The 23,924-nt window shown below is 35.0% G+C and overlaps 1 protein-coding gene across 1 annotated transcript in view; it reads right to left on the reverse strand.

Annotated features, from left to right (window-relative positions):
- The window catches only part of TLL1 (tolloid like 1), a 126,456-nt gene that overhangs the window by 24,788 nt on the left and 77,744 nt on the right, over positions 1-23,924 (reverse strand). Inside the window, 6 exon segments of the mRNA XM_014456162.2 lie at positions 4,647-4,827; positions 7,705-7,865; positions 9,870-9,995; positions 11,019-11,214; positions 22,413-22,558; positions 23,729-23,845. Of these exon segments, the coding sequence (XP_014311648.1) occupies positions 4,647-4,827; positions 7,705-7,865; positions 9,870-9,995; positions 11,019-11,214; positions 22,413-22,558; positions 23,729-23,845 (927 nt within the window).

The following is a 23,924-nucleotide window of genomic DNA, read 5'->3' on the forward strand; positions in this document are numbered from 1 at the left end:
TTACATCCCCATTAAAGTTACCCGTGAGGAAGACTGCTTTTAAATGAGGTTTATTCTTCAAATACTAAATACTTTAAAATATTAAATCAGAATTCATATGTGATGGTTTCTTAATTTTATGAACATAGACATGGCAGGAAATTGATATTAATGACTGCTAATAAGTTCTTAGAGTCATTCTTCCATTTCCCAGGCCTATACAGTGCTTTTAAAATGAAAGGTTATGTGCAAAAATAACTAACATCTCTGTATGATTATAAATATTTTCATTGTATACTGTACATTAAAAACCTAAAAAAACATTTCCTTGTCTTTTTCCTTGATGCATCACAGCAGAAAGAAAGCTATTATTGACTCTAAATAGCTTTCCTCTTCAAATAATATGGAATCACCTATTGTCAAATATTGTTTCTTCTTTTTACTGGCTCCTTTGATAATTATTCTTAGAAAAAGAATTTGAAAAAATAGTTGAACATGGTATATTACTCATTATGTTTTCATAAATTCATAACCACCTCTGAAATTTTTAGAACACTGGTTACAAACAGCACCATTTAAGACTAAGTCTTCAGCCCTAGCTGGTTTGGCTCAGTGGATAGCAGTGATGGCGAACCTATGACACGCGTGTCAGAGGTGACACGTGAACTCATTTTTTTGGTTGATTTTTCTTTGTTAAATGGCATTTAAATACATAAAATAAATATCAAAAATATAAGTCTTTGTTTTACTATGGTTGCAAATATCAAAAAATTTCTATATGTGACACGGCACCAAAGTTAGGGTTTTTCAAAATGCTGACACGCCGAGCTCAAAAGGTTTGCCATCACTGGGATAGAGTGTCGGCCTGTAGACGAAAGGGTCCCAGGTTCGATTCCAGCCAAGGACACATGCCTGGGTTGCAGGCTCAATCCCACCCCTCCCCCCAAATAGGGGGTGGGCAGGAGGCAGCCAATCAATGATTCTCTCTCATCATTGATGTTTCTATCTCTCTATCCCTCTCCCTTCCTCTCTGAAATCAATAAAAATATTTTTTAAAAGACTGTCTTTATAAAATATCTCTTGATTAACAGATACACTAGAGTAATATTTATTCAATTGTCTATAGTAAGATAAATATTGCAAATTAACTATCAAATTAAAATTATAAAATTTAACTGAAAGTACATATTAATATTAACTTGTATTACTATTTATTAACTAATCAATAAATAGATGAATTTTAAATTTTCTTAACTCTCAGTGATCAAAGTGTAATAGGTAATGTTTGCAAGCCTAGAAATATTTCAGGTAACAGGTAGGTAGAGATATGATATGTTTTTCTCCTAAAGTTATTTTTATATTTCAATCTAATGAAAACTGAGAAAACTTGGGGAAGAACTATAATGCACCAACTCTCCATCTTAATATAAATGTTCCTGGTATTTTTGCATAGCAGCTTTCAGGGTTGCTCCCACTCACATCTTGGCCGTGTGCATAATGCACAGATAGTTTTCTACCGAGTTTTCCATTCATATTTTATCGTAGATAACTATTTACACATGGAATCATTAGGTTATTTTTATCATTAAATTAATACATGGCTATCTATTATTATACTTGAAGCATTATTAAAACTCAAACAATAATTTCAATGTGAGTAGCACCTATCTATTAAAATGGGTGATCTTTTGTAAATTCTGATTTTGTGAGATGATCATAATTAGGACATTAAGTAACAAGTCCTTATTAGTTACCATTTCTTGATAGCACCACACCAGCTCCTTACTACAAATATAATGCTTTTATCTTCCCTTTTCCTGAGCAGACATATTCCCCAGGAACTTAAATGTGAAATAGGTCTACTTACTCATCCAGAGCCACAGTATTTTAAATATGAATCTGACAAATGCCAAGACTTTTCCATACATCAAAAAGGAAAAAAAATACTGAAAGTTTATACTCAATGATAATTATCTTGGACTTTACAAAATAAAATCTATAAAGGGTGAAAAGTGTATCTGGTGATTTTTCGGGTCACAAATATGTTCAGTGTAACAGGTAACTAATGCCATTTGCAAAGGGCATGGTCAGCTCTTATAGTTGAGACAAACCAGGAAAAACGGTGGGCTTCCATGCTCTGTGACACTAAGCAGCTTACTCCTCAGCTGCTTTATCTGTCAAATGAATATAACAATGAGAATGTCACAGCCTTATTGTGATTGTGAGAGGTAATGTGTGTCTGCATAGAAAGTTCTCAAAATGGCAGCTATCTGACGGCTTGGGGTTCAACTTCCCCTTGAACTTCATTGTTCAGCGTACTTTACTACCAACACGCCATCAAACAATTTAGGCTAGACCAGTGATGGTGAACCTTTTGAGCTCGGCGTGTCAGCATTTTGAAAAACCCTAAATAACTCTGGTGCCGTGTCACATATAGAAATTTTTTGATATTTGCAACCATAGTAAAACAAAGACTTATATTTTTGATATTTATTTTATCTATTTAAATGACATTTAACAAAGAAAAATCAACCAAAAAAATGAGTTTGCGTGTCACCTCTGACACGTGTGTCATAGGTTCGCCATCACTGGGCTAGACTCTATCAGAATGAAGTGTTGTCACCTAGTTGACTTATAATTTTTAAATACATCACTGATAAATACTAAAAACAGAGACAATTTCTTAAAGTCATCTGTGTCAGTAAATGTGATTTACAGCAAATTAACTATTATGAGCTTTAGTACTAAGGTAATTTTACAATTAATTTGTAATTTTACAATTATATGACTACCTAGAAACTGGCATAAAGACTATGTTTGCCCTGTGCTGAGAACAGCATCTTTTGTATGTGCCCTCGTATCTCTATTATAAGAATTAAAGTAGTATGTCTTATATTTCAATAGTACTGTTCTAAAGACATAAACAAAAAACCTGTCTTTATGATTAGGAAAGTTTTTCCTGGCCAAAAATATCAGAGCGTAAATTTTAAATATTCTGATAACTTTAAATTTAATTGTGCTTTGTCACCAGTATACATAACATGTACCCTTTAAAAAAGTATTATTAAATAAAATGAACAACTAATTAAATGTGAGAAAGATCCTGAATAATATTAATATGATTATCAAATGTATTTATTTTACAATTTCAATTTTTAAAATGAATAATTTGGTGGCTCTAAGTAAGATAAGAAGCCTTATCTCTAATGACTGGAAACCTAAAGTTTGCAGCATCCATGATATTTTTAAAATAGTGAAAACGAAGGAAGTCTTTTTTCATTGAAATAGGATATTAAAAGTCTACTTTGAATAACATAAATCTTAAATGAATGCCTCAGAACAATTTTTAAAAGGCAATTAAATCTGGGGGAAGGAAGAGAATGAGAACAAGGGAATCAAATCCATTGTATTTTGAATGTACTTTTGTGTATGACTTGAAGCTCAATGGAGCTTGTGAACCATTAACTTCAATTACACTGAAAACTCCAAACAAACCATTGCTATTGTAAATCTCATTAATTTTAAACACATGGGGACTGGAATAAATGGACTTTGAATTAACTCCATGCAAATTACCTAATATTAAAATATAATTGGAATTCAGTTGCTGTAAATTGCTTCCCAGTCTGAAAGGCAGAACAGATTGCTATACTAAGGTTTATTACAATTTTATCTAGCTTTAAAATTTCATAATAATATTTCTATTAGGTATGAAATGGGAAACTAAGGTAATTTTACTAATGTTTCTATATATTTTCTTGAAACTTGGGAACCTTTTATCAAATTTCAGCTCTTTAAGAGAGAAATTTTAGTCCTAGCCAGCTTGGCTCAGTGGGTAGAATGCCAGCCTGTGGACTGAAGGGTCCCAGGTTCGATTCCAGCCAAGGGCACATGCCTGGGTTGCGGGCTCCATCCCCAGTATGGGGTGTGCAGGAGGCAGCCAATCAATGATTCTCTCACATCATTGATGGTTCTATCTCTCTTTCCTTCTCCCTTCCTCTCTGAAATCAATAAATATATTTTTAAAAAAGAGAGAGAAATTTTACTGTGAGTTCATTAAACTATTAAATTCCAAACACAGAAGTGCCAAATGCTAAATATATCTACTAATACATTGTTTTTGGTAAAATGATAATTTCCTTAGTTCTAAGTCTCTTCCTGCAATCACTTCTATGATGATGAGGCAAAATGTGATTTTAACATCAACTAGTAAGAAGGATACATATATAATAATAAAAGAAGTATATTGCTAAATAGTAAGAATTAAAAAATAGGTTTCTAAAATGAGACCACATATTCTAAAAACAAAGATAAATTATTTTGAAAAGGTCTGACAGTTTTTGGAAGTTTGGTATTATTATCCCCATCCACTTGTAAAGAGTGAAGTCACTGTATGAAAATACTATTATAGTAATTTTGTATTACTTATACCAGCCTTCACCATATTTTATTAGTTTATCTAATATCTAAGTGTTTGAGAGCTACATTTCAATAGGGCACCTATTATTAACATTCTGCTTTTACGTAAAAATTGTTCATCATAGGATAAATGTTCATGCATTCTCTGTACCTTCAAGTTTACTTTCATAGAATAGGTAACATCATTATTTAAGCCAATCCACCTTGAAAATGTGTGATATGCACATGCAGCTTGTGAATACTGATACCTGAGAAGAAATGCGCTTTGAAGCCCTTCTTGGATACAGTGTTGTCAGATTTGAACTCAATTCTCATGTTGTTGAACTGGGATGTGATCACTTCAGGAACTTCAGCACCACAAAATTTGCCATGCAATTTAGACTCAGAGGAAAGGCCACTCCAAATCTCCACATAATCGTATTTGCAAACCTAGTAAAAAACACACATGGTTATTATAGTCACAAGATTTGGAAGTATCAGATAACTGACATTTATTTTTTTAATTTTATTTTTCAATTACAGTTGAAATATTGGGAGGACCACTTTGTAAAGTATATGACTATATTTCCTATGTTGTATTTTCCATTAAATTGGAATTGATAGGTAACAAAAAAAATAAAGGAAAGGTCCCAACTATGAGACAGAAATGTGTGCTTGTTTATATATATTTATAGCATATATCTTATATCTCTTTTTAAATGTTCAAATATTTAAGTTTTCACTAGGAACTGTGAAAAAATTTGTCATATACCATCTTATTCAATGCTGACAACAGCTACATGAAATTTAGTCCATGAAGTAACCATTAGCAATAGACATGATCCTTTCTATTGTAAAGATGAGAAAAATGAGGCTCAGAAATTCTATATAACTTGCCCAAACTTATACATCTTATACATTGCAGTGTGGTGATTGATAACATGGAATTTGGCTTGGTCCAGAGTTGCCTCCCAGAAAATTTATTCTAATCAGAACAGCACCATTAGGAAATTTCAAAGTAAGATACTGGTATATAATAAAAAGGATCCTTTGTCTTTCAAACTTATCAAACAAAGTGGTATTTCATTTTTAAAAAAATATATTTTTATTGATTTCAGAGAGGAAGGGAGAGAGAGAGAGAGAGAGAGAGAGAGAGAGAGAGAGAGAGAAACATCAATAAGAGAGAATCATTGATTGGCTGCCTCCTGCACACCCCAGACTGGGGATCAAGCCCGCAACCTGGGCATGTGCCCTTGACCAGAATCGAACCTGGGACCCTTCAGTCTGCAGGCCAATGCTCTATCCATTGTGCCAAACCAGCCAGGACCAAACTGATGTTTTTTAATTTCTTTGAGTTGCTCAGAAGCATTGCTGCAGGACTACAAACAACAATAATTCTATACAGTGGGATGGAGGCAGACATTTATACTAAAAAGCGATAGAATTTATATGTAATATACAAACACCACCAAAGTGGCAGAAGCTAAGTGAATGCCAGGTATTCTTAAGCAATCTTATGGCCACTAACAGATGTTTCCATCATACAATTCTAAAGTTTCGACAGGGCACGTTAAAGAACACATCTTGCATGAATGACCTTATTACAAAAATGTGTAATTAGCAAGTGTAACAACGCATATGATTGAACCCTGGGGTATGATCTGTACCTTGTAATATGTCAACTCAAATTACTGGTTCTTGGGGTTTTAATTAGGTGATAAATTAGCAAGATATTGCTAGAAAAAAAATGAAATAATTTTTCTATCTACTTTGTTACAGCTGCAACTTTTGTTTAGAGAGACCTCTGACATTGGATAGGAGAATGTAACCAAGGCCAAAGTTGTTTGACATTGACTTTCCTTTTGGATATCCATTTAATGAATAAAATAACTAAGTTTTAGCTAAACTCAGTATTCTATACAGTCAGGTTTTTGCGCATGCCTTTATTTTAAATAGTTAAGACATCCAACTATGAAAATACACAGAATTTTGTAACATCCTTCCACACAGGGACATTATTATAAGTTTAAGACTCTGAGATATGTTACTGAGTCTGAATGGGGTTTCCATGAATAAAGACCATTACCAAGAGAAAAATGCTTTTCGAACACAAATCTCCATTTACTTAGAGCCACCCCCCCACCCCACCCCCGCTTCTTCCTGAATATAAACATCTAGCCTTCTTAGGAACATTTATCAATGAATGAATCAAAACGTCCTATCTGCCACAACCAATAGCTTTAGGGAAAATTGAAAGAATAGAAGTCATTCAACACAAAGTTCATATCAAACCACGGCACTGGTAGGGAGATTCCCATTTTCAAAAAGTGTCACTCATATGAAAGCTCTTCTAAAAATACTATAAAAATTATTTTCGTCATTCAAAGTTCCTCTATATTTCAGATAAGACTAAAGGAAAAGAATATTCCATGTGGATAAAGTATTTTGTGAATATAAACTGTGGTCTTTCCCATCATAAAATGTATACATGACGTAAAGAAGATCTCAAAATGTCCAGTGAGTCCTAAAAGTCTACAGTTCTCTGAAATACAAATGTTAATCACATTGCAGACTTTAATTTCCTTTAAGGAAACACAAAAATCAGCAACTTCTTTTTACCTTGAAGCCATTAGTAAGAGGTTTAAAATCACACAGAAGCGCCTTTCAAATCAATCATTTCATTTGTTTAAATGTGGTCACCTGACAGAAAACTGTACCTTCACTACAGTAAGTTTTTGTAAAGGAAAGATAGCATCAATTAAGTGCATTTTTATTGAGGTTAAAAATATTAATTTTGTAAATCAAAGACAATATCAACTAAAGGTACCTTTTATTAAGGGTAAAGTATTAACCTTCCCTTATTTGTGAACAGGGAACACATTCATAATAAAATACTAGTTATGTAATGAAAACATATCCATTGCCACAAGTCAAATATACTGGCTTCTCCCAAAAGAATATTTTTGTTATGACTCAACCAGTGGATTTTGGTTTATTTTCATTTTAGAAAAGTCCATGTGACATGAAGCTGACCTTAATGTTCTCAAAATTCTTTAATAAATCACAAATGCTGCATATTAATACACTAAATAAAAACCCCCTCAAAGTAATTTTCAGTCTCCCTGAAACAGTCTAAAATATTATCCAAGGCCAACAGGAATTATAAGCAGTTGCAGAAATGAGCAGTACAGCAAAGAAAGACTACAATATCTATACCATTGTACCACCAAAATACATTCTTTCTTTCCTTACATTTTTAGTTTATCAGTTTGCCTTCAGGAAATCCAAAAACACAATAGAAAAAAATTATATTTGTTATTCACTTACTTCATTGCCCTCCAATTCAAAAAACTCAAACTTCACAGAAATTCTGTACTGAGTTGGCGCAACCACTTGCCACACACAGTTTTTATTAGGAGGGTACTCTTTGGGCCAACCTGGAGTGGTGATGGTGCCATTAAGTTTGGTAAGAAGTCCACCACAAGCCGCTAGAAGAAAAGAAAAGGAAATAATTTTTCCTTAACAAAGTCATCTTAGCACCTTCCCATTGATAACCCAACATCTCAGCATTAAATTTCAACCATCTTTCAGATTTTTCAAGATGTAGAGCATTGCAGTCTCTGTTCCTTAGACTTTAGTACAACTATTTTAATCATCTAGTCCCACTTATAAACTGCTATTCAGTAGCGTTGGAACCAAGCAAAGTATGGTTGTACTACAGCATTTTAGATCATTTTAAAGTTGGTTGATCAATATAAGGAAAACTGGGTGTCTGCATCCTTGTCTTTTAAAAAATATATTTTATTGATTTCAGAGAGGAAGGAAAGGGAGAGAGAGAGAGAAACATCAATGATGAGAGAATCATTGATTGGCTGCCTCCTGCATGCCTCACACTGGGGATTGAGCCTGCAACCTGGGCATATGCCCTTGACCGGAATCGAACCCAGGCCCTTCAGTTCACAGGCCGACGTTGTATCCATTGAGCCAAATCAGCTAGGGCTCATTGTCTCTTAAATGGCTATAATAATATCTACACCATATGGTAGTTGTGAGAATCAATGAAAAGTACAGGTAAAGCACAACGGGGTCTGATGCTGTAAGACCACAATCAATTGGTTATTTCTTTATACTCTTTTTTCCCAACACAAGCAATTCTTGGAAACAGTTGTCTGTGTAGCAAGCAAGATAAACTATACTAAATATAACATAGCTATTATTCAAAAAATCCAATTAGAAGTATTTTTTCCCTTTTGGATGAGCTATTTAAAAGAAGTACTATTTATGTTACCCTTCTTCCTCATTGAGAGGGAGTTTAGCAAAAATCAGGGAATCCAAGAGGAAGCTGAGTGAAAAGAATATGTATTGTATTTGGTTTACAAATAATTGCTAGGGAGTCAAGAGTTACCTAAAGTAACTGTTCTCTGCTTTCATTGCCTGTGTGTGTGTGTGTGTGTGTGTGTGTGTATGATGGGGCAAAAGTAGGTTTACAGTTCTGAATATATGAAACAGTTTATTCTTATATTATTATTTATTACTGTATTATTTTTCATATGAACACTGTAAACCTATTTTTGTCTCTCTCTCTCTCTCTCTCTCTCTCTCTCAATAGGGAGCTTACATTTTTGTTGGAAACAAAAATAGCCTCAATACATACATAAACATGAATAATATAAAAATGTCTCAAGTTTTATGAAAATGATTTTGGTAGAAATCTTCAGAGAGGAAAAAATGAGGAACAGAATGGAGGAAGCAGATCAATTTATGTATTTTGTCTGTTACTCTTGCATGAGGCCTTCAGTGTGGAACAGGGGAAACGGAAGAGTCAGCTTTAACTTCTGAAGGAAAAGATCACAGGACATCGCAACAAAACACCGTACGAGAAATCTCATCTTAGAATACAGAGGAAATGCAGAAAACATAGCAAAATGTCTTTGTTTATGAATCTTTTATTAATAACGTGTATTCAGTTCCTGCTTTATGTCTGTCTGTGCTAGATGCTGGAAATACAAAGATGACTAAGAGTCAGGACTCTGCAGTTCAATAAGGGAGACACACCATAAATTATGTTTAAGAAAAGGTAATAGTGAGTGATAGATGAATGAACAGGAGGATAAAAATATAGGTTCAGAGAGAAATAAAAACAGAAATAAATAGTTAGATAGATGATAGACAGATAGATGATAGATAGATGATAGATAGATGATAGATAGATAGATAGGTAGATAGATAGATAGATAGATAGATAGACAGACAGACAGACAATTGGCCTGCATAGCAACCAAAGGTGGAAACAACTGATTTTATAATGAGAACCCAGGCAGTTTCACATCAGCTGTGACTAAACATTGAGTTTTACTAGTTGAGGAAAGAAGTTATTATAAAGGAAAGGAAAGGAAGAGGGAGGCAGAAAGAAAGGAAATGAGACTTTAATGAAAGAAAGAAATTAGGTAGAGGGTTTCAGCAGGGAACGCCAAGTGCAAACCCAGCCATACCTTCACAGCTCCTTCTGTCAGGCCCCAGCTCGTAGCCAGGCTCACACGCACACTGGTAACTGCCCAGGGTGTTCAGACACCGCTGCTCACAGCCGCCACGGTCAGGCTTGGCACACTCGTCTTCCTCTATAAAGACGGCACGAGTTAGAGAATGACTGGAGTATTTTGTTTTTATATACTAAGGTGTAAGATTTTTTGAAATTATGATATGCTTAATAGCTCTGAATGAAAACGAGCCAATTCATTGCTTCAACAAAGGAGCAGGAACAATTTGCAAGCCCTTAATAGATGAAAAACAAGAATTCATGTCACTGCATCCTAAGAACATGTAAGAACCAAGAGAAGTACTAGAAACCTAGAGCAGGGCCAACTGCAGATCACCGTATCTCAGACACAGTATTATTATTTTTCAGAATGAAACAGAAAAACTTTCTGAAAAAAACACAGCTTCACCTGCTGATGTCGTAGTATAGTTTTCTAGATATCTTAAAAAATGCTTTTAAAGAAATATGTCATGGTGAATATAAATTAAAAAGGAAAACCTCAGAAACTTACTGGACCTCTTTAAATGTAAAGCACTCAGTGTTTTTATATAGACGTATTAATCCAGAAAATATAATAATTTCATATTTTTACACCAATATACTCTTTTAATTATATATGGAAACAAAAATGTACTATATGAAAAAATATATTCTTCTTAAAAAAAAAAGACATTCTAGGTATACCACTAAGAGGACATAAATGTTTTCCAATGTAGTAAAAGCCATTCTATAATGGGTGATTTGGAAATGCTGTCACCTAGAAATAAACTGATGAACTACAAGTCAGTATGAATTCTTTGTTGACTATATTGCAAATATTTTCTCCCAGTCTATAGATCCCTTTCTGAATTTTACTTTGTCTATTTCATTTTAAAAAGGTAGAATATCCTAATGGAACTAATACTCTAATACCCTGTGCTACAAAGTCCAAAATTCTAGTATTTTACCAATAACCTTAGTCCTCAAAACCCACCAAAATCCCCTTATGAACAGCGCATACTTCAACTTTCAATAAAACTTTACTCCAGTTGTCCCTACCTCAAAGCTAAATGTCACATTTATCCTGAACAAGGAAAATCTCATATTTCAAATTATTTTAAATTACCTTTAAAAAAATTGGCAGCAAACCCTGCCTTGTTCACAGTCCCATCAGAAACAAACTTCATCCACAAGGTGTTGGAGGTAGACCTGATATCTTCAGGTTTATCATAACCACAGAAACGCCCTATCAAAGGGCTATTTTCTTTGGTCCCATCTCGAACTTCTAGGTAGTCATAGGCACAGTTGTCATGTCTTTCAATCTTAGAGAGTAAAAGTATGTGAACATATGTCTCATTAATAGATAAAACAATTTCTATAGTAAGATTATTATGTATTTTCAGTGCCATAATACTGATATGGTCATATAACAGATTACTTATATTAAATAAGAACATATCTTGCAAGTGTGCATGGTGATTATCTACACTGCCCATGGATAAAAGACCCATATTATTTTGGTAAATATGGAGAGATAAAAAACAAATCTACAGAACAATACATCTGTATGCATCTGGATCAACGAAAGTTAAACTGCCTTTTAAAAGAAAATTAAAATACAAGCGGTAATTCTTTAGAAAATAGAACGGATAACATATCCGTACTTATAATGGTCCTTAAAAGTCTGGGCCAGATTATGCTACAAGCAGTGTAAAATTTTCTCAGGAATATAGCTATAACAACTGCCCATTGTTAATCAAGGAAATGGTTATTTTATTCAAAAAAAGCTGCATTCAAATTCTATTGGCAAATATTACACTGTTTTAGGTTATAGATATCTTTTTGAGGGAAAGTCTGGTAATATGGATTACATTACTTCCCAGTCTATGGAATTCTTTACTGATAGTTAGCATAGTTACATGTAGAAAGACCACCATACTGTAGAGTCAGCACTGGCTAGGCCTTTCTCCAAGTAGATGAGCCCTTTTACCTCAACACACTCCCCTCAACCCATATTAAGTGGCAGAACTCAATGTATCTTCTTCAACAACTAAATGCAAATGGTAGATCAGACTATCGGCCTATGAAACTTATGGAGAACTGTAAGTTCCTGGACTCATGTTTTTGCCTGGAACTACTTCTAAAAGCAACAGAGCCAAAATTTACAAATTATTTTAAAAGCTATGAGACAATTTCTAAATAAAATTCTTGCTTTTTATTTTACTTTTTTTACAGAAAGGAGGCACTCATCCTGAAATCTTAATAGAGTCAACTGCTTATTAGATATCTGAAGCTAGAGAACCATGAAAAGTATTCCATCTTGTGAACCACTGTCTGACATACACTTTGCTGATATATAGAATTCGGTTGCAAAATACAGTCATTCATGGAACTACAACTAGAAGGCACAGAAATACTGCATAGTTGTTGGAAGAATCTGTTTCCTGAACTGTCGAACATTAATAGCAATAGTCTTCAAATTAAGTAGCATAAGGACAAAAGACAAAAAATAGATTTTTGAAGCACAGATTTGGTTAGAACTAAGAACTACATTTGCTGCTTCCTTTTCCCAATCACAGTAGGATTCCTTCATTCCTTCAACAGTCAGTGCCTATTCTCTGCCAGGCACTCTTCCCACTGCTTGGAAGGCACCATTCAGCAGAGTGACAGCGCCACACCCTCATGGGACTTAGCTACTTCTGGTGGGTAGAGAGCAAAGGAACAATCAACAGGAAAATAATTAAATCATAAACTATTAGAAAGTAATACATTTTATGGAAAAATATAAAGTGGAACAAGAGGTAAGAGAAATTGGGGGTAGGAGGTGTGAACGTTGCTCCATCAGGCTTATTAAATTTGATTAATAAATTCAGACTTTTCCCTAAAAATGTATTCTCGTTCTGTGTGAGATTATGGGAATGAATAGAAAATATTTAATATAAATAACATCTCATTTTTTAAACACACTTTTTAAACTGTAGCTGTTTAAATGGAGAGATGGGGAGGGAGAGCTAGTAGTAACTAATTAAGGCACTAATAACTTAATTAGTCACTGGAGATGACCAGGCCAATCTGATCAGCGATATATATGCTTTCTTCTCGTAGCCTTTAATATACTCCTTTCAAAATAAAAGTTCTCTATAAAGATGAGACCATTTCCAGATGGCCAAAGGCTATTCTTCAGTCAAGGGGTCATATAAAATAACATCTAAAGCACTCAAGGTGTAGGGCTTGATGGAAGAATAAGCAACATCGAACTAGAGACAAAACTGCAGGGAAAATAACCCATGTTCTCAGCAAGCCATCCTACACTCACTTGCTTAAAGCAGCACAGAATGAACTGCCCCTGACTCATGAATCGTATTGGAAGGGGGAAGGGGGAGCTAGAAGAAGAAAGGAAGAGAGACCACACAATGAAGGAAGAAGCTCCTTGTAGTAGGAAGTCAACTAATAGAAACAGAATTACAGTGCAGCATAAAAATTAAGAAGATTAATTTAAAAAGCTTTTTAATTATTATTTGAGGAGATTGCTGCTTTTAAAAATTACAGTATTACAAGGAGAAAAACAAAATAGACACTATTGAAAATGAAACAAAAATTTATATTTTTTCAGTGATTGAAAATAAATAAGATAATGGATATTTCTCTGTAAATAAAACTCAGTCTATTTTTTAACAGATATGCAATAGATCATTTTAAATTTTAATTTAAAGTATAGTCACTGGCTACTTAATAAGTTTAAATAATTTATATGAAACACAAGGATAAATATTTCATGATCAATTGTAGGATTGATTCCACTAGTAGCTATTTATGAATTATGTATTACTTACATATTAAATATTATGCACCTGGTGTTATGGATAACACAATAGAAATATGCACTGTATTCTCACATAGTAAAGGCTACAGTTGTTGAATTACTTAGAAAATAAAATGTGCCTCATACATATGAATTTATAATATTCAGAAATGCATAACCGGTTCACCAACCATCCTGGATAGCTTACCAATGACCTCAATGACCTTTGTTTACATATTTTTCCAGCTTAACTGAATTAACCCTAAGTGGAATGCCAGCACAATGAATCTGGTATATTGGTGTTATTATAATTATACCTTTCAACTACATCTCCACAGAAGTAATGGTGAGCACAAATGAAAGTTTCAGTTATTGTATTTATGTCACTTGAGTAGCATTTGCTCCAGCTATATCAATTATTTAATCAAGCAATATACTGATTGGCTAGAAATAAATATGGTTGAAGCTAAAAAGTGAATAAGTGTATTGATATTATGCCGGTAACTTTAAGCTCCATGAGAAAAAGAACATCAAATTCAGTGATTTATAAAAACAGTTAAAAAAAAAAAGCAGTTTCTTCTTGAGTTATAGCCTGGACACAGTTCACAGATATGCGACCTGAATGCAATGCCATGCACAGCTGCACATATAATAAATTTGTTTGGATAATGATGACGTTAATTTATTACAGACTTTAAGGTAACCAAACCATATATGAATGTGGCCAAGTTTATCTCAATGTAAACAGACCTAACATGCATATAGAAAATACAATGAAAATCATAGTAAGCTTCTAATATATTTAGAAAACTGATATTTAGGAGATATTGGAAGTAGACGCAAATACACAAAGAGGGAAAAACAAGTACACAGATTAGTGAGAAGGGATTAAGGTTACATTTCGTTACTCAGTGGGGCTCATGCCTTTACTCGCAGGTTAGAGAGGGAGCATGAAAAAGCTGAGCAACTTCCAATTAGCAAGAACTAAAATCAATTACAGGTCATCTAACGTGGTCAGCCTCGCATTCTAAAACTGCCAGGCGGTGCACAGCTTTGTGGTCAGTGCGTGTGGGTGAGCGCCGACACTGAAGGAGAGCCCGCCTGGAGGAAGGACTGTGCCTCTGCGCAGGGCCCATTCATGCACTTTGCTTCCATTTTATAACCAAATTTCTAAAAATAAACATAACACTGCAAAAATATCTACTGAAGTACCTAATTTGTAAAAAGCTTGAAAAATTCCAAAGTTTCCAGATAATATTTCCAATAAAAGCTCTCCCATGTTCCCTGAAAAATTAAAAATAGAATTCCCATGTGATTCAGCAACCCCACTTCTAGGTATATAACCCAAAAATTGATTGCAGTGTCTCAAGGAGATATTTGTAAATCCATGTTTATCGCAGCATCATTCACAATAGTCAAAAGGTGGAAGCAATCCAAATGTCTGTCACAGATTAATGCATAAACAAAGGTGGTACATAAATACAACAGAATATTATTCAGCCTTAAAAAGGGAGATGCCTAGGCAGCATGGCTCAATGGTTGAGTGCTGACCTATGAACCAGGAGGTCATGGTTGGATTTCAGGTCAGGGCATATGCCCGGGCTGTGGGCTCCATCCCCGGTGTGGGGCGTGCAGGAGGCAGCTAGTCGATGATTCTCTCTCATCATTAGTGTTCCTATCTCTCTCTCTCCCTCTCTGAAATCAATCTATATATCTATATCTATATCTATATCTATATCTATATCTATCACAATCTATTACAACATGGATGACCCATGAAGATATTACACTAGTAAAATAAGCAGCCACAAAAAGGCAAATTCCAATTACATGAAGTATCAGAGTAGAGTAGATAAAGTCATAGAGAGAGAAATGAGAAGAATGGTTGCCAAGAGTTGGGCCTGGGGGTAGGGGAGAAAGGGAGGTTGTTGTTTATAGAGTTTCAGTTTTGCAAGAGTTCTGGAGAGGGATGGTGGTGATGGTTGCACAACAATCTGAATGTACTTGACACTACTGAACTATACACTTAAAAAATGGTGAAAATTGTATATTTTATATTATGTCTATTTTACCATAACAAAAAAACATAACCCTCTCCTGTGACTGTTCGTGTGTAGCTTAAAAATATAATTAATGCAATCAGCTCCTAAATGATTAAACTTTTATAGAAAATATCCTGTGAAATTATATACATTTGGAATAATGCTCAAGTAATTATTCTTTTTAAAATATATTTTATTGATATTTTAGAGAGGGAGGAAGGCAGAGGGATAAAGAGATGGAAACATCAATGAGAGAGAAACATTGTTGATCAGCTGCCTCCTATACCCTCCACTGGGATTGAGCCTGTAACCCGGGCATGTGCCCTGACCGGCAATTGAACTGGTGGTCTCATGGTTCTTGGCTGGACGACCAACCACTGAGGCATGCCAATGAGGCTAAAGTAATTATTCTTTGCTTTGGAAGAACATGTTAGTATATAACTAGCAAAATCAATGTTAGTCACTAAGTATTAGTCACTAAAATAATTAATTTCCACAATGGGAAAAATCTAGTAGAGCCTAATAAATAATCCTATCAACAAGAGGAATTTTGAATAAAAGAAGAAAAGTTTAATAATAGTTTATTATTTTTAAATTTACTATCATACTTAATATTTTATTATTTAATTAAAGTATTTTATTATTACTATTTAATTTTAATTAAAATACACAAATAATTACAACTCAAAAAGGAGAAAAAACAAATATTCTCAACATGTGAAAATCAAAAGTCTAGTTTATGTTCATTTTTATGTGACTCAAGTTTTTAAATGCTGCCTACTTGATTTTTTTCCTTCATGACACAATTATTTTTAACTGCTCATAAATTTAGTAAATATTCAGTGAAAATCTGTTATGGCCAGAAAATATACACTTGATAGTGTGTAAAGAGTGGTGAATAAAACAGACACATCCCTGACTGACAGACATACATGTTAATTAAACAGTACAAATGTGTAAATGAAGAATGTTATAAAGGGAAAGAATTTAATGCTATGAGAGAATATCAATGCCTCTCTTTGTGACCAGGTCCTGGGAGCAAGAGTGCACAGGCCATGGAATTGGTGTCAATCACAGTGCTACCAGTTATGAATTGTGTGACCTTGGCCAAGTTTATTTAAACAAACACATGCTCATCTTTCAGAGTAGAATTATAGCCTTAGCCATCATTCTGAAGACCTACTTAATTCTCTTTAATAGTCACTAACCAACATGTATTCTTTTTAAGAAATTTTATTTATTGATTTGAGAGAAAGAGAGGGGTGGGGCAGAGGGATCGATTTGTTGTTCCGATTAGTTATGCATTCATTGGTTGATTCTTGTATGTGCCCTGACCGCGACTGAACACGCAACCTTGGCATATTGGGATGATGCTCTAACAAACTGAACTACCCGGCTGGGGCCACTAATATATATTCTTAACTAAACATCCCCGAAATAGTATATCACAAGCATAAAAATTTTAAGTAACTTAAGACCTCCCTGTCTAGGCTTCTTAGTTCATTAACAAAGACTAGTCTAATTAAATTAAACTAATATAAAATATTTAAAAGAATCAAAGGATTACTTTTAGTTAGGCAGTCCACAAAGTGCCAAGATAAAAATTTCTGTAAGTAGTTTGGAATGTTGCAGCTTGCAGTAATGATGGGTAAGACTATTAAATATGAAACATCTATGGTTTCTATAAGGGAAGTACAACCAAATCAGTGTGTAGAAATGTGGACAAGTACCTCAAACTTAATCCCGTTTAAATTAATGTATGTGGAGATTTCAAGGTAAACATAAGTCAGCTCTGAGTTTATTTCACTTCTTTTCTGCTTTATTAACAGTTCTTGAAAGTCGTTACTATAAACATTTCCAGTCTTCCAGACTGTTTCTCTTCTGTATGTCTGCATACGGAAAGTGCTCAAGTAAGATAGTACTTTAGGGGCTTCTTTATGAATAACCCTGCTGCTGAGCAGAAGTGACTGTAGACATCATTATCTCCATGCATGCACAAGCTCACTTCAGTACTGGTGTTCAGATGCAACGCACCTGTAACTACTAGAGAAGAGAAAGTTTCACAAAGGGGATGATATAGAAGTATCAGAACCCTATAACCCCCAAACAGTGTCCTTTCCTGCTGAAAAGCACCCAAGATTCATTAACCAAAGCACTTGTCCAGATTGTCTTTCTATATTTACATTAAAGCCTAAATAGCATTAGGAGAGGTAAAGTTGTGACATAAATTCACCAAAAAAGTATAAATAATGGACAGCTAGTAAATCCTTTATAGATTTCAACAGGATGGGGCACAAGTTTATCTTAAGGGCCCTTTTATCTGAAAGAGCAGAGAGCAACAGAAGATTTAAAAGTTATGAAAATAGAAACAGTTTTTGAAAAATGGCAAAGACTGATATTAGGGAATAATAACTGGGGCGGGGGGAACACAAAACACTGGAGATTGGTGAGGACTTTCTAAAAATTATACATTTTCAACATAAAATGTATAAGCCGTATATTGAAAATATATTATGCAAACAGAAATAAATTGATATAAAAAGGTAACTGACTAAATGAAATAAACCACCTAATGACCACTAGAACAAATTAAAAATATATATACAGTCAATTTTTGGTATTCATGGTTCAGTTCCATAGAGTCACTGAAAACACTGAATTAGTGGATACATTGCTCCTGCAGAAATACTTGTTAGGTTCCTGCAAACTTCTGGTAACAAAGTTTTTGTCAAGAAATCAATACCTAACCTTGTTTTCTGTGTGTTTCTGATTAAAGGCATCTTAAAAATATCGTCAACTCATTAACACTGAACTCATGGCCAAAAGCACTATAACTTACACCTGAATGATGCTTGTCTAACACATTTTCTCCATAAGGCACATCAGAGCCGGGAATGTGCATGTCAGATGACTCAAATATTTTGCTGCTCAGTGTCTGTGCATGAATAGCCCAGAAGCATCGTGAATGTTATTTGAGGGTTACAAATAAGTTTTAGTGAGTAGGCAAATGTGTAAATACAGAATCTGTGAGTAATGAAGATATACTGTACCTGAAAATTAATGCTGATTTAGGGCTCATTTGTGTGATACTCGGTTAATAGCATAAGTACAGTTCCCTAATCTAAAAATATTTAGATGGTATATTAGGACATCTCTAAATCCCTTTTCACTTCTGAATTTCACAGAACCCTGGATCTCTAGTTAAATTCAGCCACATCGCACACTAGGTCCTCTATAAACCAAACCTATCCAGGCATATTTCCTTTTTTATGAAAACTTATGTACCTCTGATAAAGGAAGGATATGTTAATTTCCACCTACCAATCATCATGTGCTCCCATACCCACATATACTTCATCTATCCATCCCTCCCATTATCAAATATTAATCATGCACCGATGCTGGAGATACAGTGATCAATAAGACATGTAAGATTCCTACCCTCTGATGATCATATCTAGTGAGAGACAAACAATAACCATGTAAGCAAATCCATAGCAAATTCCAAAAGATGTAAGTGCAATGAACTGAAGTAAACCAGAATAATGGCTTGTAGGCATTTGTAGGTAAGAAAATATTTTAAATTGAGTTACCAGGCAAGGACTTTTTAAGGAGTTGATGATTAAGAAGTAATACTTTTAACAATAAAGATAAATTAAAAATAAATAGATTAAACTTCATTCTAAAAAAAAGAGAAAAAATCTGAATTAGGTAAGAGATGAGGGAAAAATGCAAAGATCTAGAACAGCCGTGGGCAAACTACGGCCCGCGGGCCGGATCCGGCCCGTTTGAAATGAATAAAACTAAAAAAAAAAAAGACCATACCCTTTTATGTAATGATGTTTACTTTGAATTTATATTAGTTCACACAAACACTCCATCCATGCTTTTGTTCCGGCCCTCTGGTCCAGTTTAAGAACCCATTGTGGCCCTCGAGTCAAAAAGTTTGCCCACCCCTGATCTAGAAGTTGAAGAACATCAATGACAAATGCCGTGACGTGGGAGTAAACTTGGCATTTTTGAGGAAAGAAAGGAAGGCCCAGAGGGGCTGGCACAAAGAGAGGGAGGAGCTTGGGACCAAATTGTGGCACACCTTGGTCCATGATAATTAAATCTGTGTTTTATTTTAGGCATAATGCAAAAACCCTGAAAGAATTTAAGCAGAGTAGTGTTATGATCTGTCTGACATTATAAAAGTATCACTTTGACTGTGTGGAGAACAGGATAGGTAGGGCCAGGATAGAGCTGTGAGAAGGGGCAGTGTTGGGACCAGACTGATGGCCAGAAAGTAGGTCATATATGGAACGTGTTTTGAAGAAAAAAATAAATGAAATATGCTGATAGACTGGCCTCGGGGTTAAAGAGAAAAAGTAGAATTAAGGATATTCTTTTTTTTAAAAAATCTATTTTATTGATTTTTTACAGAGAGGAAGGGAAAGGGATAGAGAGTTAGAAACATCGATCAGCTGCCTCCTGCACACCTCCTACTGGGGATATGCCCACAACCAAGGTACATGCCCTTGACCGGAATCGAACCTGGGACCCTTCAGTCCACAGGCCGATGCTCTATCAACTGAGCCAAACCAGTTAGGGCAAATTAAGGATATTCTTTGAGTAAATAGAGACACACTGAAATAGTAAATACTAAAATGAGGAAGACTGAAGGAGAGTGGCTTGGTGAGTAAGACAACACAATCAAAGGTTTGGTTCTAGTCATTTAAAGATGAGAGGCTTATTAGACATTCAAATATGCCTAGTATATAAATGAAGGAGAAAAAAAAGACATAAGAAAATGAATCAGCCCAGCTGGCATTGCACAGTGGTTGAACATCAACCTATGAACCAGGAGGTCACAGTTTGATTCCTGGTCAGGGCACATGCCCAGGTTACGGGTTCCGTGACCGGTGTGGGACAGGCAAGAGGCAGCCGATCAATGATTCTCTCTCATCATTAAGGTTTCTATCTCTCTCTCCCTCTCCCTTCCTCTCTGAAATTAATAAAAATGTATTAAAAATAAAGAAAATAAATCAAAATTGAGAAAGAACAGAAACTAGAGATAATAAATAAATGTAGTGTGAGCCAAACTATGACATAATTTTTTTCAATCCTAAAGCTTAGTAGTAATTTATTCATTCACTCAATCAACAAGTATTTATTGTAACTACTCTTTGTTAGGCATGGTTCTAAGTGCTTGAGATGTAAATCTTTCCTACTTGTCCTTTGTACTATCCTAGTTTTTAGATACATGGAATAAATGCATTTTCTGACATCACTTTTGTAATAAAATTCCATAAATCATTGGATTATATATTGAAAGACAGTCCATTGCTTAATTTTTGCAATATCACAACATATAAGTAAGGAGGTTATTAGGTAGATAATTTTTCAGTGAACCAGTTATTCTGTTTTCTAAATAGTAGGCGAATCCTACCCAATTTTAGTTTTCTGTTAACAATACAATGTTCTAATTTGAATAATATTATTTGTAATTTTATTGTTCCATTAAAATAATAAAATGCAAATGTGAATCAAATGATCTCAGAACCAAGGTTTCCAAACATGCAAAATGGTTGAAAGCATAAACATCATGACCACAGCAGAAAAGATAACTTTTTCATGATAAAAAAATGTATGCCTTGGGAAATTAAATGGTACATGCAAAGTGGTAGAGGTGAGTCTCAAAAAATATATTACACAGCTTGCAGGCGGGGGTGCAATGTTCTCTGGGTTTCTGAGTAAGTAATGCCTGGATTCCCCTGGTGCCCTTGCTGTGGGGACAGAGTCACCACCACGGTCACTGCACTCAGCACACCCTGGCAGCCTATGGGGTTCCCTACTGCCTTAAACTTGCTTGGACAGTGAATCAGTGTTCTAATCCGTGAAGTAATAATCTCCAGTTGTGGCAGCTGGTACCCCCTGCCTGGACCTACCACCACATCTCATCATTCCTTCCCTTTTCACTTGGGCTCTCAATTTCTAGACTGATTTTTGCCTTAAACATACTCTGAAGTTCCTGATAACTTCCCTATCACTTGGCTTCTAATTCCTCAGTTCCTTTGACCTCACAAAAAATGACTCATTAGCCAGTTTGGTCATTTGGGGCCCAGACTTTGCTCCAGAATTCTGACTGGCCTTTCGTTTAATCTGCATCATCTAACACCGTGATGCTGGTGCTGACCTCCTCCTCCATTAATATTTTTCATGAAGGCAGAAGCTCCTAAGAACACTTAAATCCCTCTTTTTGATAGAAACACTTTTCTGTGTCATGGCAAAAATGGATTTCCCCCCAAACAACAAAAAAGACAGTCTACCTCTTAACCTCTTAGTTTAGAAGAGAAATAAAAGTTCTATTTTTAATGGACCTTTAAAACAGTTTTGTGAAACAAGCCTATGCATTTGTCAGAAGAAACTATTGTCAGTACTTCAAACATTCTGATTCAGATAGCACAGATAATGTAAACGCACTTTAATCTTCTTGCAAATGTCTGCAACAAGAGAAAGGATGGGAGGAAAAAACACATTGGCTCTTGATGTTACATTTTATAGGCAATCCTTTGCTTCTTGGCTGATTAAAACGCTGATTCTCTGGTTCTTTGCTTATTTAATGAGGATCCCCTTAAATGCCACTGTCATTTATAGAGCGTACACTCCAAGAAGGTTGCCTAAACGACTTTACCTCAAAGGCCTGAAAGGTCAGCCCGACATAGTAGCCTTCTGACACCATTATTTTCCACACACATTCTTTCATCGGTCTGTAATCATCGGGATAATTAGGAGACTGAATCTGTCCTTCATTTTTACGGATCTCACCTCCACAGATTGCTGGGGAAAGCAAAAATAAATAAGTAAATCTGGACATGACATTTCATTTTCTTCTAAAAATAACATTTTAGTTCAGTGCCTGTAGCTGAGTAATTCCATAAAGACCAGGTTATAAAAATCAAAGTTGGCCGGTTATACTGTTGTAAAAATTTAGATGGTTAAAAAAAAAAGCCCCCCAAATTCTAGCCACTTAACTATAAATATTAGATAGTAGTCAGCACAGGCATATGTGCTGTTTTAATCACCACACTTTTACTCAAAATAAAAAGCATATTTTTAACACTTAAAAGCTTGAGAGATTTTACAAGTTTCGTGTGAGTCTGCTCTGTGATTCCCTGAGCTGCTTCTTTCGAGTTTTGACCTCAGGTACAAGAGCTGATCAGGAGAGAAGCTGCACAGAACTCCAGTCCCTGGCAGTGGGCTAGCGTCATGTGCTCAACATCTGTGGCTCCGTCCAAATAACCCTTTTCACTGCCATGCAGTTAATCTTTGGAACAAAATGCCTCCGTTTACTTAAAAGTTTAAGGGAAGCAGACGTCTGCTGTCTTCTGAATTTCCTAAACTCCTGTCCGAGCAGAGGCAGGAGCAAGAAGGGCCTCCTCCACCCACAACCAGGCAGGAGCAGAGCAAGGCAGGAGCACAATGCCACTGTATTGTCTTAGAGGATAGAACAAAGCGCACAGCAGATTCTTCCCTGAATGCTGACCCGCTCCTTTAGACCAAGCGTGCTCCAAACTGCACAATTACTTTCTGTGCAGTTTCCTCTAGCAGAGCATTTCAGCAGTACAGGCACCAAATAGACACAAATTCAATACGAAGGAAAAGGATAAGTTCTTCACAATATTCTAATATCATCATGAAAAAAAAAATTTGCAGTTTAAGAACTCGTGTCCTTTTTCCCCCAGTACACATCCCTGAGTACATTTATATGTTACTACATCAATGGTACTAAAAATGCAATTTACATTCACCAAGTATTTTTATTAAAAATCATCCTTGTGAATATTATAACACAAAGTTTCAAAAACTTATAATTAAAATACAGCTACAATATCACTGTACTGAGTTTGTATTTTTTTTTGTTTTTATTCTCGTATGTTTTTGAGAGAAAGCATATTTCTATTAAGAGCTCCTTAGAGGAAGTAACCTGTAAAACTCAATGGGACTTGCCTTCATAGAGAGCTGCAAAGCCTTTTCCTACCCAATTACTGCTGCTCCGAAACTCAATCCACATTCTGCTGTCTGTAGAGGTAAGAACTTCAGGCAATTTGTCCCCACAGAATCTGCCTAAACGAAATAAAACAATAAAGAGAGACTCCTAAATATGACTCTGTATTCTAATTGCTTTCCACAGTAAGTAAATATA

The sequence above is a fragment of the Myotis lucifugus genome, unplaced genomic scaffold (assembly GCF_000147115.1).
Source record: "Myotis lucifugus unplaced genomic scaffold, Myoluc2.0 scaffold_1, whole genome shotgun sequence".
Classification (NCBI taxonomy): Eukaryota; Metazoa; Chordata; class Mammalia; order Chiroptera; family Vespertilionidae; genus Myotis; species Myotis lucifugus.